General features: G+C 43.1%; 1 protein-coding gene across 1 annotated transcript in view; it reads right to left on the bottom strand.

Moving 5' to 3' along the window:
* adam12a (ADAM metallopeptidase domain 12a) overlaps positions 1-18,545 on the bottom strand; it is a 72,387-nt gene that overhangs the window by 30,967 nt on the left and 22,875 nt on the right. Inside the window, exons 4-5 of the mRNA XM_076760773.1 lie at positions 4,524-4,602; positions 700-776 (exon numbers count right to left, since the gene is read on the bottom strand). Coding sequence (XP_076616888.1) covers positions 700-776; positions 4,524-4,602 — 156 coding nt within the window. The remainder of the gene's footprint in view (positions 1-699; positions 777-4,523; positions 4,603-18,545) is intronic.

The following is an 18,545-nucleotide window of genomic DNA, read 5'->3' as shown; positions in this document are numbered from 1 at the left end:
GATGGTTTCCAATGATATTACTGCAATCATTACTCCTGTTTGACATCTGCAAACAGAGTGTTTCCAACACTGCAACTCCTCACTTGTCTAAAGCCTTACAATATGTCACGTTTACTGCTTTTCAACAGGATATACAGGGTGTCATCCCAGCTTACTAATGTTGCAAAATTCATTGTATTCTCAGCTCCGTTGACATGCCATCCCTCAGAGTTGTAGCCTCGAGACTTATGACTTGGTCTCAAGTCAGATATAATTCCTGTGTATAATAACCTGTGTCTGATTTTTGTAGGTTTATTGTCAATTTTAAGGTTTTTATAAGCATCACCAAATAACTGATCAGAGAGGTTGTAAAAATCCCAACATTTAGCCACTTTATCTAAACCACTTAATCTGGTGAGTATTCAGACCTGAAAGATTTGCATCTTGATTTTCTCGCCAAACTCCAAAGAATACAAGTTAGTTTAAATCGACAACTCTAAATGATGGTTCAGGTTGTTCGGCCCTGTGATTGACTGCTGACCTGTTGTGTACCCACCTCTTGCCCAAAGTCAGCTGTCATTGGCTCCAGGCCCCTGCGTCCCTTAAGGATAAATGTGTATAGCTAATAGATGCATAGACTTTTGACTAGACTTGAACTTGTCCCTGAAGACTTGAAGACACCCCGGGCTATCATGACAAAATGAAAAGAATAACGCTTACTTAACACCAGCACAGGTACTGAGGCTGACATCCGAGTTGACATGACCCTCCACCTCGCCGTGGTAGTAGCAGTTCGCCTGAGGGAGCACAAACAAAAAGACTTTGGTATTTAGAATTCAAAACAGGAAGAATAAGACCAGTGTGGAACAAAACAAGTCTGTAGGTTTAAGCACAGTTCAACAACCAGTCCCAGCTGATAACTGAAATGTGAGCAAATTAACTGTGGGCCAATAGTCTTTTGCAGGGCTGGTAGGGGCCATTCTCACTCATCACCACAGGCCAATGATTGCTGAAACCTGTGTGGAGTCTCACGTGTCCCAACACAGTCCTGCTGCTTGCTGCTGCATTCCCAGGTACCCACTTTCATGGACCACCTGTCAAGCTGCAGCAGGGAGTAAAGAAAGTGAATTAAGCCCATGTTTATTGAACCAGGCCTGGCAGCGAGAGGGCGGGGAGGAAGTGTCTGGTTTAGAGTGAAAACAGCCCTTCTGCTGCAGCTAGGCGGCCTCGCTCAGGTGAGGTCTGACTGAAGGCCCTTCTGCAACCCTGTTCTGGAAAACAAGGAAATGTGAGTTTTCCACCCCTCTTTGACTGCCTCTAAATATAGATTGCAGGCAGTAAATGTCCGGCTTCCTTCAAGGCAGCTAACCTCCAAAGACTGCTGATTTTGCAATGTTCAGTATCTGAATAGTTTTCTGGTGTTAAAGGGGATCCTTGCTCAGTCTTGCATCACAGTATTTCTTCATAGTTATTCTGCAATAAAACAGATAATCCAATTAATGATTTCTCACTTGAGCTAGTTAAAACAGCATTGATAAATAGTATAGTGCCTCAACCAAATGAGGCTGGGGTACCGTAGCATTTAATCAAATCTGAACCTTGTATTGAATCCATTCATTGTATCAGAATCCTTAAGAAATCCCCCATCAAATGAATTTAGCTTGAGCTTCCAGTCATTTAGCGTTACAAATTCTAAATTATTTAATCTCAGCAATTCATATTTTCATATTAACAGTGGATCAAATGACTACATGTAAAGTGAAAGGGGTTGCTTACAGCGAGACATCATTGCACGTAGCTAGCAAAATAAATAAATACTTAAATATTTCCTTTTTTGCTGTTTGCTAATGAGAGAGTTGATCAAAGATTTGATTAGAGATTTGTTTATACTGTACATTCAAGAACTTTATCATGGAACCAGAACCAATATGACAACCCTGTCAAAAAAGAAGCTTATCTACTAATTTGCAAATGGCTCATTTTACAAGCAAATTGGACTGCAAGAAATGTTACCGGTGAATAAAAATCCTTCAGCTGCTGAAAAACAATGTCTTCAAAGGGCATTCAAGACCTGGAACCAAAGCCCTGAAAGCCTTTGCCTGCTTTGGTCACTTTCCATATCTCTACCTAGAGGTGTACTGAAAGAGGACTATCCATTATATTGAGGTAAAAAGGTGCAAAGAAAGGACAGCCCATTACATGAAATATGACATTTTAGTGTTATGGGGAGGAGCAGGGCTGGATTTAGTGCACGGAGTTAATGCTACCACCTCATGTTTCTTTGATGAGATCATGACTGTGATGCATCGATATACGGGATATGAATAGACTTTTTGTTTCTAAGGTTTCTGCAGAAAGAAATGAGACAGGAAAGTGCTTACGCCTTCGTATCTGGAATAAGGAAGATTAATAACTAATACCCAGATTATGGTGGGAGGCAACCCCGGGTGTGAACATCACATTGTTTATCAAAACTATGCATTTATTATTTCAAGTTAACTCTATAATATCCATGCTGGTGATTCATATTCCCAGTAGATGGCTTTTGTTACAGCACAAGGCACTCAATTAATGCACTGTATGTGGACTTAGATTTAGTGAGAATGGGAGAGGATGTAAAACAGACAGAGGGAACCAGGGGAGGGCTGACTCAAGCTGAAGTCACTCCCAGCAGTACCTTGCCTTTGACACACAACTGAACCCTCCAGATCCCTTGCCCAGATCACTATATCAGTCTCCTCCCTGCCGGCAGGACAAATAAATTAACTACGGATCAGTCTCAAAAGATCTGGTCGTTTCCAGTAAAAAGACCTTCCCATGAAGAGCTGGCTGTGGTCATGAGAGAGGAATGAGAGGAGGGCTGGAGGTCAAAAGATGTCAGTTAGTTCCCAAGCTGGTGAGATGCTGAGCAGGTAGATGCAGGTTACTGTTAGGGACCCTTTGGGCCACCCGTTCATTCTTTAATCCATCTAGTGCAATGATTGTTGGTCGATTAATCGACTAGGTGCTCGACAGAAAATCAGAGTCACTTGATGACACAAAAAAACAGAAATACGAAGGCATCGTTTTGGCTTCTGGGAAACTGCGATTGGCATTCTTCATTATTCCTAAGAATTTTCTGGACTTCTATCAATCTGGATAATGAAAATTGTTAGTTGCAGCCCTACATCCATTTACCCCTGACGTTTACCCATCCATTCATGCCTTGTGCAAGCTATCCAAGTTCTGTACTCAGAGTCCAGCCTGAGCTGACCCGCTTCAAGTCCCTCACTGTCTTTATGCTTTGGAATGGCAGCAATTCTGGCGAGCTGGCCGAGCCCAGCCAGCGATGGTCCAGCTCTGGTCTCACAGCAGTCTCCAGCGGAAAATACTGTTCATTTTACTGTGTGGGTTGGCCATTATTGAATTATATTAATCTCCTCTTTTGTGGATTTCAGCATAAGTAGGCCAGGCGTTTGTACACAGACCTCACAGGCTGTCTATTATTATGCTTTCTGGGTATCTGAACAAAAATTAGACGTTTAATTGCTTTCCAAACTGCAGATGATCGAATCACTGAAATCATTCAAGCAGGTGGAAGCTTTGAGGCACAGACGCTGTTCCACGTGGTCCTGCCACATCTTACTCATTCATTACAGAACATGTAATTTTCAAACAGTCCTGCCGTTTCCGAACCTCAAAATAAATATCCTTCAATGGGGATATTTATGGATCTGCCTTCAAAGACCCATTGTATTTGAAAGCAGAGCATATTTTGCTGTGGAAAACCCAACTGAGCTTAATGAAGATGAGACATATTTATCACACAACCCTAAAAACGAATCATAGGAAAATGGAAGAAGACCACAACCCAAATTTGAATGGTTGGAAAGCTTTAGTTCAGGACGTATAAATGAAGCAGTTGAACTCATAAGCAGTATAAATAGGATATGTTTGTATATTATAAAGTAAAAACGATGCACCCTGTTGAAGCTGTGGTCAAAAAACTATGTCGTGACAGATTTAACAGATGTATTTTAGATAAAAGCACAGTCTCAATTTAACAAGCACGAGTCCTATAAATGCAATAGGTGCTGGATGTTTCACCGGCTTCTGAGGCGCACTTAGTGTAGATGTTCATGAATTCAATATTTTCGAGCAAACAACTTTTTGGGATGGTTTTACGTTCATCCATTATAAAAGACTGAATCTGTCCTCTGACCTCTGTCCGCCTTTTATGTCATCAAATATGAATCTGCTGGCAGAGAATGAAAATGGGCCCACTCACCTACACACGCTGCTTTACGCGCAAGACTACCCGATTCCAGGGGTTTAAAAACAGATCTACCTGCAGCCAGTTTTTCTTTCCCTTTTACTCCCTCACTGACCTTAATAGAAGCACAATGAAGCAGAACCTGACAAGAAGAAGGGTTCACAAAAGGCCGACATTCATATGAGGTGCTGGCTGGGTGATAAGGAAGAACACATCACAGATTCAAGATCATAAGTTTATTGTGTCAGCCTTAATAGAAAAAGCAGAAAATAAAAAGTTGTTTAAAACATACCATGAAGTTGTGAGAGCCTGTGACCGCACTGCCATCTTCCAGGTAATGGGTTTCTGTATAGTTACTTGCAAACAGCCCCCTAGAAAGGATAAACAAAACAACAAGTGAACCTAAGGGGCTTCATCCTAAAGAAAATCAATCACAATGTCTTAAGCCATTCCACCACTGCCAGAGTTGCATGGAAGATAAACACTGTGATGTGATTTAAAACTTAACCCTGCTTTAGGAGAGCATAAATTGAGTCGAGCAGCTGAAGGCATCAAGGAGGAAAATGGATTTAAAAAAAGGCTGCTGTGACGTTTTCTATTAAAGCGCTTTCACACCACATGCATGCACCATGAAGAAGCATTCAATATCAATCCATAACTCATTCCATGTGCCGCGGTAGAACAGTAATTAACTTACACATTGCAGACAATAGCAAGTAATGAGCAGATGTACATATATGAGCTGATAAAATTGGGAATAGGGAGATTATGTTGACAGGTAAACAGAGAAGAAATCATTTTTAGCTGCAGATGGGAATCAATAACGCTATGAAGTGACTCTGTGAGGTTACCAAGTGATCCATTTATAGTTTATATCTAGAAAGCACAATAAATCAACACAGTAAATCTCTGCTGCAGGCAAACAGAGGGGTTCTGCCCCACTCTCTCTTTCTTCCTACTTCTGGAAGAAATGATGGAAGAGCAGCGTAGATTAAGGGATCACTACCACGTAGTGCAGATTACCGCAATGCCTTAACAATATGCCCTTTTTTCCCCTCTAATTTCAACCAAGTATGCATTTATCTTCATCATAACAAACAAAACAAAATGGAAGACCATTCAGGTACACTGGGCAGGAAACTGCACAACAGCTGCTAGCACTGACAACGAGGTCAGCAACACCTGTAGTTTGTCATCAATGTTGCATTAACTGCTAGTAGTCAAGGCTCATAGATACACATGTACGCTGATGTTTAATTAACACAATCATGGAGCGACCGTGGGTGTCGTTTCTACAAGTCTCTATTTCCAGACTACAACACAGACCCAGAGAGCTGTCATCACAAGCCCATTGTGCCCATTTCTGCGTGGATGAGAGGATGAAGAAAAGAAGAATAGAAAAAGCTACGTTTTGAAAAACAACCGTGTACGTGTGATGATGCTTTTTATCATGCTGCTTCTGATTTTCGGAAAAACAGTTGTGCTTTACCTCCATCATAGGCCTGATGACAGTAAACTATGCAGAACTGTCAACTATGTTTGTAATTCGTCATATGAAAGATGCACCATGTGAAAACAAATTTAAAAAACTACCATTATTTTGACATGTAAGTTCTTGACAAAAGGTCTCACTTACTTTGCTTGCTTTCTTTCCAAAGCTTAAACGGCAGCTCATGATTTTCCCTGGATGAGAGAGTTGCTAAGTTGTCACTGAGATGGTTTAGTTGCTATGACGTGACCGGAGACGACAAGTACTTTGGACCTTGTAGTTAAGGATTTGTCATGCTGCTATTTCCATGATCAAGAACGAACCTTCTGCTTTTCCAGTATTTTATCCCCAAAGGATTTTCAGCTGTCTCAGTCAAATTCAACAATAAATAGCTAAATACGCTACTTTGTTACGGTAAATGGACTGCATTTATACAAAGCTGTCCTAGCTTAATGGACAAAGCCCTTCACAATTTTGCCCAGGCAATGTGCTGGCCTGCCCTGACAGGAGTTGGGGAGCAAACTGTCGACCGTGGGATTAACGGACGACCTCTTGAGCCACAGCTCTCCGTGTGTTCCTCCTGATCATGCAGAATGGATAGGCAGCATAGAAGGCAATTATGCTACAAGATTTTGGTCGGAAAGCTTCTCTGGACATTTTGATGCTTTTCATTTGTGCTGTGGCTTCGGTTCAAGTGGATTCCATTGAAATCCATTGCAACTGTTTTGATTCTAAGCGTACTAAAGCTGCTGTCCTCCAAGAAACAGCAGACTTAAACCCTTTCAGCACCTCCTCCTGAAGACTTTTCAAGCCTATAGGTAATTACTTGACGCTCAGAAGATAGATGTTTTGTTTGATTACGCCACCTAACCGCTGGACTGCGCTTTCCTGTCACTGCGATGACAAAAAGACTCATTACGATCACAGCCATACCACGATGAAAGCTGCCCTTCTGGTCACTTATGGAGGTTAATGAGCACTGCTCCTTTCTCCGGGGGAAGGACACTCAGCAGGGGACAAGAGGATCAACAGCAGAGATAGATCAACAAATGAGCTGAGATCCATGAAAAGCTATGCGGACCCCTTCTGGGTTGATTATTATAATATGAACATGTGTATTCATGTTCACGATTCACACAAGCGAGCATGAGAGTGTCTGTGCCTTTATGTGTCTGTGCATTGTGTATACAGTGAGTGCATGTACAGTACTGCACCACAGGACACCGGCAGATGGTTGGCTGGTGCTAATCCACAGCAGAGGAACAAACCTCAGCAGGCAGCTGGATTCTCTTACTGACCTCACCGCTGACAACCCAGCTGGGAGTGTCAGATGTAACAACCCAGGGAGGGGGGTTATTTTGTTTGGGAGCTGTCAGCATGAGACACAATGCTTCCCCGCCCTCTACTCCTCTGCAGAGCCAAAGAGCTGGTAATAATCATTGGATCAAAGCAAGGCCAAAGAGTAGAGAGAGCCAAATAAAATGATGTGTTTCTTCAGTCTTAATTAGGTCTGCGCTCTCGGTCGGACACACAACCTCAACATCTGCCCACAACAGACAATCCAGTGTGGTGAGTGTGTGTGTGTGTGTGTGTGTGTGTCTGCCTCACTGCTCGCCTGCTTGCCTCTGAGAGAGTGTGGGTATAAAAGAACATGTTGCAGACACCCATGTGTCATCCATATGCTACATTTTTATTGTGACTTTCAATGAATGAGGTTTGGCGTCTTGTTCAAGCACTCTGAGTGAGAGGACATACAGTTGTTGCAAGAATGAAACCGATGTTGTTTCAGTCGCTGAAGGGTATCTGATCAAATATTACCGGATTGTAACAAAGATATTAGCTAATGTGGCCGCTCTGTTTAACATGGAGAACACACCTCCTGCTTTCGAGATAGCCCTCATTTCAACTGATGCCCTCAAATGCTGGAGCTTCCTTGAGTTTTTGAAACAGAACCTGCTCAAAACAGCATTTAGACATATGTTTAATGTACATTTGGCCAAATAAAGGCAACTGGACAAGTATCACATCTCTGTCATATCACTTACCGACGAGCAGCTTAGTTCAAATCTAAGATTGGTTCACCTACAAAATAATAGGAATGCCTTTTCCAAACCTAAGCTAAAAACAAGACACTGTACCTTAATTCACCTGAGGGAGGTGGGCTGAGATCAGTTCCAGGAAGGCTGCAGCACAGACCGTCCAAGCAGATATCATGATAATATCATTATTGGCATTCTTGCATTGTTCGCAGTGGTAGAGGAAGAGAACTCATACAAGTATTCACCAATTTCCTGCATATTATGAAGCAGCACAAGTGCCAGAAATACGGTCAATTTATTTAACTGACGCTTTTATCCAAAGCGACTTACAGTGAGTGCATTCAACCATGACGATACAACCCAAAAATTGCTTAAAGGAAATAGGACCGTGAAGCCATCTAGTCACTGATGAACCAGTACCAGTGACCAGTAATAAATGAGAGGCCAGCGCTTCTAAATGGTTCTAAGAGAATCTTTGGAACCAGTCTTTGGTTGGTTATCTGAGCGACCCAGTGGAATTGCAGCTGACTCAGCTCGTCATTAGCAGTCCTAGCCTGTTAATTCACATGGTTAGCAGCATAATTATGGCTGACCTCATAATGGGTGCTAAGATTAGATTGTCTCCTGGCAACGTTGGTTGACCCTTTTGCATAATGAGGAGAATGGACCCAAGATCATAGTAATCCGTAGAGTGTAAAAGCAAGACTCCAGATGAACCCGGTTTTGAATAATAACAGTAATAACAACAATATAGCACCTTTCATCGAAGAGCTGCACCTCAAAGTGAGAAAGAAAATGATTGTTCAAACAAATCTATGTCTGCTCTGGTTTTTCAACACTTGACTGTACTGTTGGCTAGTGGTTTTGATAGCCGACTGTTTTGTGAACTCCCTAAAACTTGACTGTTGTTTAAAGAAATACATGAAAAAACCAATTAAGCGTTGTAATCTGTGCTACACGCAAGCAAGAAAACACACACAGGAACACTGTGCAGGAGGATTATTTGAATCATTAAGTCAACAAAGTGCAGAAACATAGATTTAGAAAACCTTCCGATGCACGTCACCCAACTGGCAACACTTGTGGTTTAATCTCATCACAGCCGAGCGACGAAGCTCCAAACAGCTACATCATGCGTCTAATTCCACCAGCCTCCTGCCCTCCGTGGTGGCAGCAGCTCAGTTTATCAATCAGTGGGAAGTTAATGAGGCGTGGGTGAAGGGTGGGGGCGGAGGGGGGTCGCGCCCCCCATTTAAAATGCATTACCCACGGGACGGGCCTCCAGCAGGGCTCCGTCTGACAGACAGGGAGCATCAGGGAGAGGCACCACGAAGATGCCATGTTCCGCCTGTTAATGCCTCAAAACCTGCCCTGACTGTAGGCAGCCTGACACCCAAGCAACCACAAGAAAACTGCAAATGTGACACAACAGGAGGTAAAGATGTGTGTTACTGCTGCACGGACCAACCTTAAAACACAGACGGAGAAATATTTATTTAGCTTCTCTGCATCCGTTAGACAGGTAGAATAACCGTAATCACAGTTGTTATGTTTACATCTTGTCATGCTGTTTCCAGGCTGAAAAAGACAGAATAACTTTTTGAAAGAAGAAATTATATTAGGTTGGGGGAAAGAGTCAGATTTGCCTGTCAGTAGATTTGACAATGCAGACAGAAAGACAATGAAGTCACTTCAAGCTAATCCTGAATGCCAGCTACTAAATGCCACTTCTGTTCTTCCTGCATTAAATTATCATATTTTACTGTTGTATCTCTGTTCAACATTGTCAGCCTCTTCTGTCTGTCTTTGTATTGGAAAATAACACCAGGATTTACGCAACACCTTATCTAAATGGAATATATTCACATACAGAAATAAATGTCATGGCTAACCATTCAAACACATTCCCTGTTGTGAATGCTCCAATTGAGAAAATTCAACCACGCTGACCTTGGAAAATGAATCTCTTTCGTGATTTATCAGGAAATTCCATCACTCATTTATGTGTGATCTTCACTGCTGGTGTTTGCGCTTATGCGTGCAAAGCAAATGTTGTGGTTGTGTGAGATATATTTATTGCAACAGGCTTGATGAATTGGAGCTAGTGCCTAATCAATCAACAGCAAAAGGGAGGTCTCATTTGTAGGTGAGTGCTGCATATGACCTAGAAAGAAAGGTCCTGAAGGTCAAACAATCCACCTGGCAATCATGGGAGAAAGAATGTTTCAGCTTTTTATATGCTAATGCAACAGCAGTTTTCTATTTATTATGACATACAGTTGTACATGTAGTCTTGTACTGATGTGATTATGGCAACAAAAACCTGAAGCATACAGATGTAACAAGAGCCGAGTCTCTCACGGGCCGTAAAAACACATTCTCAGCAGGGGAGAGACTGCTTGGGACACTGTTGAGCAGATCTTGGGGGAGCAACAAAACGTTGAATTGATTATGTGACTACAGGCCGAGAGGAGAAAGAGGAACTTAATTGTGAGAAAGAAAGTGTTCCCTGCAAAAACTGCTGTCAAGTGGCTTAAAGGCAGAGACGGAAACGTGGGCAAAATGACACAGTATTGGAGTCAAACTTAGCCGTGCATGCTGTGGGCATCATAGATCTGTTCAATTTGGCGGAATGTTAAAATAGCACATTTTTGAGTGAGCAGTCACAAATGGGTTTTCAACGTCAAGCTCTGCAGGACTCTCCTGATTGCTATCCAACCAGGCTGCAAGTACAATCGAGCACAGAAAAGGTTAGCACTTTGACATTCTGTGACAACAATGGAAGTACATTAACTTCCTTTTTTTGGAGTTCATGAAGTGAGTATCCCTAATTGATTTGCTACGACCGGGACATTGACACTATAGTCTTCATTACCGTTTTTGGAATACAAACTGGATCAATGTGCAGTGATTTCCCAGTTTCAGGCTCCGATATGTCTCATTAAACTCGGGCAACCTAATCAGGGACTTCTGGACAAATCCTTGAGCTAACTATGATAAATGAGAAGACCTCTGGAGAGCAAGCAGCTCTCTCGCACTCTTAAAGTCCCGCTCTGCAACGTAAAGTTATTTAGAACAGATGTAAATATAAACATTTAGAGCCGATGAAATCATCATCAAAGAAATACGATTCTCATAAAAACCTAATCTAGGAGCTCCAATTAGTACATTACATTTCAACGGAGAGACTCATGAGCCAATGTGGTAATAATAATGTCCCTCTGCTTTTATGTGGCAAGTGGCAAGAGCCCAGCCTCATGTGGAAAAAGTGGGATCATGCGCATGAAAACCTTCAATAGAGCAAACCCCCCCCAAGCCAAAAAAATGTGTCTCAGTGTTAGTAACATTTTTTTTTTCCAGAAGCAAGGGATGAGGGCCAGTCTTCCTGGCTGTGATCTGTCTGACATCAGGCAGCGTTGCAGGCCAGTGCCAAGTAGAGCAGAGAAGCAGAATTCCCCCTGCTTACCCTGAGCTCAATGCAACTCCCAGTCTTCATGAAGCATGTCATGAACAGAGCCGTTAGAGCATGCCAGCCAATGATTTCTGCTCAAAGGAGAGGGAGGAAGGGGGGAAAGAAAAAAAGAGCCCAGGCAGATGGTTTTGACTTTATTTATATAAGCTGCCGTGTTCGGTAGCGAGCTGACGTGCAGCTTGGTGGCACCCAAGGCCAGCACTCCGTCCAGCAGCAAACACACAAAGAACGTGTTTTTTCCAATTGTGTTAAAAGTGCAAAAATGATTTATTTGACAGAGGAAGCAGGTCGAGCTTTATCCCAGTTTCAACTTATTATAACAGCCTCATTATGATTCTTTACACCTGTGTGGCATCCCGGGCTGGTAATTGGTCACTGAGATGGTCAAACAGAATAGCCATTAGTAGCAGTGGCACGCAATTATTGCAGTGACTGTCACCTGGAGATTGATGCGGTTAAGGCCAGGCATGCCCCGTGAAATCAATAAAGTGTCATCTGTGTGTAATGTCTGCGTGATGGATGACTCCACAGGATCCCAATTACAGAGACGTGATGATGAATACCACCCCAACACATCGCTGGAATTAGGACAGAAATACAACACTAATCTTTGATAAAGTGTAAAGATGATGATGCAGATGATGCCGAGAAACGAAGGTCTGTTGGTATTTACGAACAGATTATCTTTCACTGTTTCTCAAATGTCTCTACTTTCTTCTTAAAGTACACCCATGATGGTCCACTTAGCAAAAGGTCTGGAAAGACCTTCTGTATGTTTACGCTTTCCCATCAAGCAAGCTCTTCCGATTGCCAGAACACTCTCTTAAGCAGAAGGTACGAACTGTTTCAGTTGCCTTAACTTCTTGAGAATTGAACCATAGTTGGGGCAGACCAGGACACGCTCATGATTTGCTTTTGGAACAGTCACATGGATCATTGCTGGAAGGCCCGGACAAACGTGTCATTTAGGTTTGATGACTTGTTTTCTTTCTCCTGTCCCTCAACACATCCCGTGTCAAACGAAGCACACATGCTGCTGCCTCACCGTATTATGGCAGCACTTTGTCTCCTGCTGCACCACAGTTCAGCGTGGAGTGACACATGGTCCAAACATTCCAGTCTGACAAGCGCAATGAAAACTCGATGAAATAATAAAAAGCCGTGCTTGTTTAACTTCTCACTGGTTGTCTGGTTTGACAGCTCATCTCTTCGTATGGGCCTGTTGTAAAGGTCACAAAAGCGTAACTACAAACAGGATAACTACAGGAAAAGTGCACCTTTAACAACATGTAAGATGTACCATCAATTCACATCTGGCTCTCCTGTGTTTTACACCACAGAGTCTGTCACCCAAAGGCCTGCGTGCACACGTCAAATACTGTCTGTGAGAGCCTTCACCCTGCAAATCATCACCGGCTCACTCATGGTTTACAACAGGGCAAGCCTCTCTTATTTTTTCTCACAATATATAAATAGTTATTTTACTGCTCACAATCCTCAAGAGTCAGGGAAAAGCAACCACATTCGACTAATCACAGGCAGCTGATCGGCACAGTGTGAACTCTCCATGCTCCACTTCAGGGCTAGTGAAATATGGAGCTCGTTTTGTGTTGATTTTGGCGGCCCCTGTGGACAAAAGCGGTATTGTTTCAAAGGAATGATGACTGCATTTCCCATGACCATCACCACCGCGCTTTGTAACCAATATAGTGACATACAGTGTTGTAAAAAACAAGTCCGAATGCCAATCTGAAACGACACATCGGGTAACAATGACCAACAGCTGCAAAGTTCCTCCATTCAAGTCAATTTGTAAAGGGCTGGCTACAGAAAGACATGAAGCTTACTAGACTATGTTGTACAAGATCTGCGGCCTTTGCAGCTCTTTAAAAAATGGAAGTAATGAATGTGAACTAGGAGCGAGAGGGCCAATTCAGGATCAGTCCTGAATCAAATCCTGCCATTTTCTCCATCTGTCGAACGACCAACCAAGTTGAAAGTTTTCACCGGTGTTCTATCACTGTGACTTTTAGTGTTTTTGACCTTCAATAAAAGGTCCAAAATAAATTACTCCTCCTGCTTCCTTTTAACTGGCTAACATCTTCCGGTCTGCGTGCCCCAAATCGTTTCGTCTTCTCACTGATTGTCTCATTTGCTTATGTAGGTCATATTGAACGATCAGTATTAAACTGAGGCTGTTTCACTTAAAAACTCCTTGTAGCTGCTTCAAATATTCTTATGCTTGCAAAGAAACAAGTGATAACAATTACACTTAAATTGTAGGAAAACAAAAACAGGAAAGACTTGGCAGTTTGTCCCAGGTGGATTTTTTTTTTTCCCTTTTTTTCATGACATGGGCCAGTGACATTGTTATCTGAAACTAATTATGCCGGGTGCCAAAGCAGCACTCGCTCAAATCGCCTTTGTTGCTGTGGATCACTGGAGGGGAGATCCTTCATCCTGCTTTTCTACTCCTATCTGCCCCCGGGGCTTGTGCTCCTCTGTGGCAGAGAGCGTGCCTCTGCTCTGCCTCTTCATCTCCCTCAGTACGAGCTCTGGCTGCGTGTCTGAGTGTGGGGGTGTGGGAGAGATGGAAAGAGCGAGAGCGTGTCCCTGTGCAGAAAATCACCGCATGTGCTGGTGGCTCGGCGTGATTTACGCGTGGGAACATGCGTGCTCTTGTGCACATGCAGGTATCACTGCAGGCACTGTCTCCACGATGTTTGCACTCCACACACAGGAGGCTCAAGGCTTACAGATCATGCAACACATTCTTTTCTTTCAGCGCTATCAGCAAGCCACAACACTCTAAACTACTTATTCAACCCTCAGTACATCCTGCATTGAAAATCAGCAGGGCATTATGGAACTGTAATGCTTTCCTCAAGTATTTTGCAAACTCTGAAACAAAACTTTAAGGGCCTGGTTAACCCAAATTACAGTGAACAATTTTACGTTAAACACTTCAGACCGAAAGAAATAGTCCCTGCACAATCTGGGAGCGATGAGGACACAGTTTCTGGAAAGAGATGCTGATTTGCATCTGCTGCCTTTTCTCTCTTTACAACATCTTGTGCACCACAAACTTTCATTGTACTGGGAAGGAGATTTTGACATTCATGTCTTCTGGCCTGTAGCAAAATCAGGAAATATTGAAAGCCTGCAGATGGAAACTGACTCGATTGAATTCATATTCCTCTCTGTGGACACATTCCAAGCAGAAACAATACGCTTTACGAGCAGCCTCAGAACAATTAATTGAATCACGTCGTCTCTTCATTTTTTTTTTTTTTTTAATTGTGCTTTGTTTGTTTGTTTGTTTTTTTTTAGATCATTATGTGGGTTAAGGCTGAGAACGGGAGGAGGTACCGAGGAGGGGCGAATGCAAAGTCATTTTCAGGACGGGTCATGCTAATACAACAGCTTTGAGCTTTCCCATTAATTCAAATGGTTTGCAAAAGAACTGGCCCAAGGCCCAAAGCTTATGCATCTATATTCATAGAAACCTCGTGCTTGAACTAATGAGCAACTTGGGAACGTCAAACAATCAAGCCTATCATTCTCTTCAGAAGGTAAATGCACATACAGAAAAAACAGCATTTCAATTAATTAAATCTGTCTAGTTATGCCCCTTTTTTCCCCCCTGCCCTTCTTCCCCGTCTCCCAACCCCCCCAGGGAAATCAAACAATTAAGGACTGAATGCAAATTTACTCTTCCTCCCTTCGTGTCTTTCACTCCTCTGTTTGTGTCAGTGAGGAAGATGTCCTCTCTCTTTCTACTGCTCATTTTGATGTTTAAGGTGGGTCTGGTTCTGCATACTGACCCTGTGCTCTTTTAGGTGATGACTGACAGGAGAAGAAAGCTACACGATGAGGGCTGGACCGAACAAAAACAGCTAAAGGAGAAATGAATTTTAGCCTAATTTGCAAGGCCAGAATCCCCACGCATTTGCAACAGGAGTGATCTGTACAAACACAAGGAATAAACGTCCAGTTTATTAGGCCGTACAATACGCTTCCGAACGCCAGAGGACTCATAACCCAGCTTTCATTAAAACCAACATCTACAGCGACAAAAGTCTCTGTTACGTCATGCTTCTTTAAATCAGCTCTCGACATCATCTCACCCTGTTGCTGCAGTCAGTGATTGATTTCCCAATAACGCACGACTAGCTCATCGATCATCCGTGGTCCATTGATCCCTGGAAGGAATATAGCTCCTGTTGTTCAGCTGATGCACCCTGGGAGTGGAACATTATTGGCTTTCTCTAAGAGATTGTTTGTAAACATCATATCATACATCAGAGTGTGCAGATGGAGCACACAGCTGGGGCTCGCTCATTTTTACGACATCGATGGCCCGTTGAGCATAAAGAAGAGGTATGCATGGTCGATTTCTATCCCAATACATCTATTTATTAGTTTTCATCAGCATTTTGAACAAAATCAATCATCAATCATAGCAAAACTGTCGAAATCTGATGTCATGCACAACACCCCCAAATCCCTGCAGAACAATTTGACCTGACACAAAAATGAGGACGGGAGGCTGCGCAAAACTTCAGTAAAACCAGAATTAAATCATTTCAAACAAACTGTGTTTACTGACAACAGTTTTATGAAGTGTCTCTGAGCCCATGTAGTAACACCCTTTATACGATCATGTGTTCACAAAGTGGTGAACCTCGCTCCATCCTCGCTTATGATCGACTGAGCCTTTCCAGGATGCCCCTTTCATACCCAATCATGATGCTATCACCTGTTACCAATCAACCTGTTTACCTGTGGAATGATCCAAACAGGTGTTTTTGGAGCATTCCACAACTTTCCCAGTCTTCAGTTGCTCCTGTCCCAACGTGTTTGAAACATGCTGCTGCATCAGATTCAGAATAAGCAGATATTTATAAAAATCAATGAAGCTGATGAGGTCAAATATTAAATATACTGTTTCATTTCTATTCAACTGAGCACTTTTTTGGAATCTTGGTTGTATTAATTCTGTGTGAATTTTTTCCACCATATGAGTCTGAATGCTGTTTCAAAGCCCTTTCCACACTCACAACACATTTATTGGCTAATTTGCATATATTGATTTTAAAAAACTGGAATCAGCTAATGAAATATACCACCCTGAGAAACTTAATTGTAAATGTAATTGTAAAACGCTAAAGGAACAGTTCAATACTTTGGGTAATAAGCTTATTTGGCTTCTTGCCAAGGGTTGGAGGAGAAGATCCATACCACTCTCATATCTGTATGTGCAATATGGAGCCGGAGCCAGCAGCTGGTTATCTTAATTTAGCATAAAGTCTGGAAACAAGGAAACAGCTAGCGTGGCTCTGCCCGAAGGTAGCAACAACTAAACTAAAGATCACTAATTGACATGTTGTATCTTGTTTGTTTAATCAAAAATCGAAGTGTAAAAACGGCAATTTGTGATTTTAGAGGATTATGTGGGGATTAATTCTCGGCGGGTGCAGTGAGTCTCCACTGGTTGCTCCAGCTTCATGCTGAACTGACAGACACAAGTGGTGTCTTTTCATCTAACTCATGTCAAGAAAGTGAAATGTAAATGTGGAACAATCCCTTTAACTCGGCGTTGCAAAACCCCCCAGATTTGCAGAAAACCTGCCCACAGTCTCCTTATAGCTTTGCTCCTGCACCAGACTACTGGATCAACCCCTTCCAACTAAATATATGCCCTGTTGTTTTTCCAGAAGGACAACCTATAGCTTTTCTCTCAGCTCACGCGTCAACAAATGCAGTTTCCTGCTTAAGCCTCTGTGAATTTACAACCTGCTCCTGACCCCTCCGCTTGGAAACTCTGTTGATGACTTTAAGGCAACGGTGTCGTGGACCCGGGCCCTCGATTCCACGGGGTCCCTGCACCCCGAAGCAGTCCACAGCCTCTTTATCAAACCCTGGCAGCTCCTATTGTTGTTGGCAGCTCACTCCTGTCCCCAGTGCTGGAGGGATTAGGTGAGAGTGAGTGAGGAGGAGTACGGGGGCCAACCGACGGAGACCCTGCCGTGTCCCAAACCCCAACAGGGAGTTATTAGAAGTTGCTGACGGCAAGAAAATAAGGAGGGAGAAACATGAAGGCAGGTAGACAGAAGAGGAGGACTGCCTTCACACTTCATCTGACAAAGCAAAAACACCTCCAGTCCAGTCATCACATATCCCTCCCCTGCCTCCGTCTACTCCCTGTGTGTCCATCTCTCAGCACCGCCGGGCCTCAGACGCCGCATAACCTTAATGATGAGTGGGATGGGAAACCAAAAGCATCTGCTTTCTGCATGACCGGGAGACGGGGGAAGGCTCAGCGCTCCAGGTCCCTGACTTTCTCTGCACCATTTCCTTTTATCACTAAGCTGAATTTAGCGATGAAAGAGGCATCTGAACTCTAACTCCTACACAGGGAGGAGCGGATTTGAAGTTTTAAATAAGTCAAAAGCAGGAACACAACAAGGAAAAAAATGGAGAAGTTCATCAGCAGAGATGCTACCTTTCAAGGCAAGAAGGGGAAACTGCTGCTGGAGCTTTTTTTTGCTGTGCTAGTCAACTGGAGCGGATGCTGTTTTTGCTTTCCATCCAGCATTCATTTTTCACAAGGACACTGCTCTGCATGAGCATGTGTTGGGCAACGGGGGGGGGGGGGGGGGTCCTAGATCAGCTGAATGAGACAGGCTTCCTTCAGTCCAAGTCTGACCGTCTGACTGATGACCACGCGTGGCTTCTTCGCTCAGTCAGTGACCCTACAAGCAAGGAGTGCTGGTCACAGGAAGGTCAGTGGACTGTGAGAACGCAGAGAACAGGATGAAGCAGAGCGAGCATTCCCTCCCCGCTGACATTAACTCACACTGTAACTCCGGCAAATCTATTTGTCTGTCTGTCAGAGGGAGGATGGAAGCCAGGACTGTGAGTCTGGACTGATTATCTTTATGGTCAGCAGCCACAGAGGTCAAAAACTTTGGCTGCTTTTGTTTATTCCCTTTGGCACCCCAGAGCCTTGAGAAAATGAGATTTCAGTCAAATTGATGGAGGACGTTTGCTTAAATAGGTGAAAGGGAGAGATCGTGAGCCAGAGACAGAAAGGCAGACAGTCTGATGGGAAGAGAGCACAAAAGGAAGATGAGGACAGAGGGCCTTGGCTAACTCATGCTAAAACTAACTTTTATACTCCAAAATCCTCAAGACCCTCTAAACAAAACCACGTTTTCTGCCAAGTCCTATTCAAATGATTCTGTCCTGCAATCCTGCTGTTTACCGAGTGCAAAAACACGTTATTCCTTGTAGACACAGAACTCAAACATA

This window comes from Chaetodon auriga, chromosome 20, assembly GCF_051107435.1.
Source record: "Chaetodon auriga isolate fChaAug3 chromosome 20, fChaAug3.hap1, whole genome shotgun sequence".
Classification (NCBI taxonomy): Eukaryota; Metazoa; Chordata; class Actinopteri; order Chaetodontiformes; family Chaetodontidae; genus Chaetodon; species Chaetodon auriga.
Note: the sequence above shows the minus strand (reverse complement) of the source record. Positions and strands in the feature narration are given on the sequence as shown.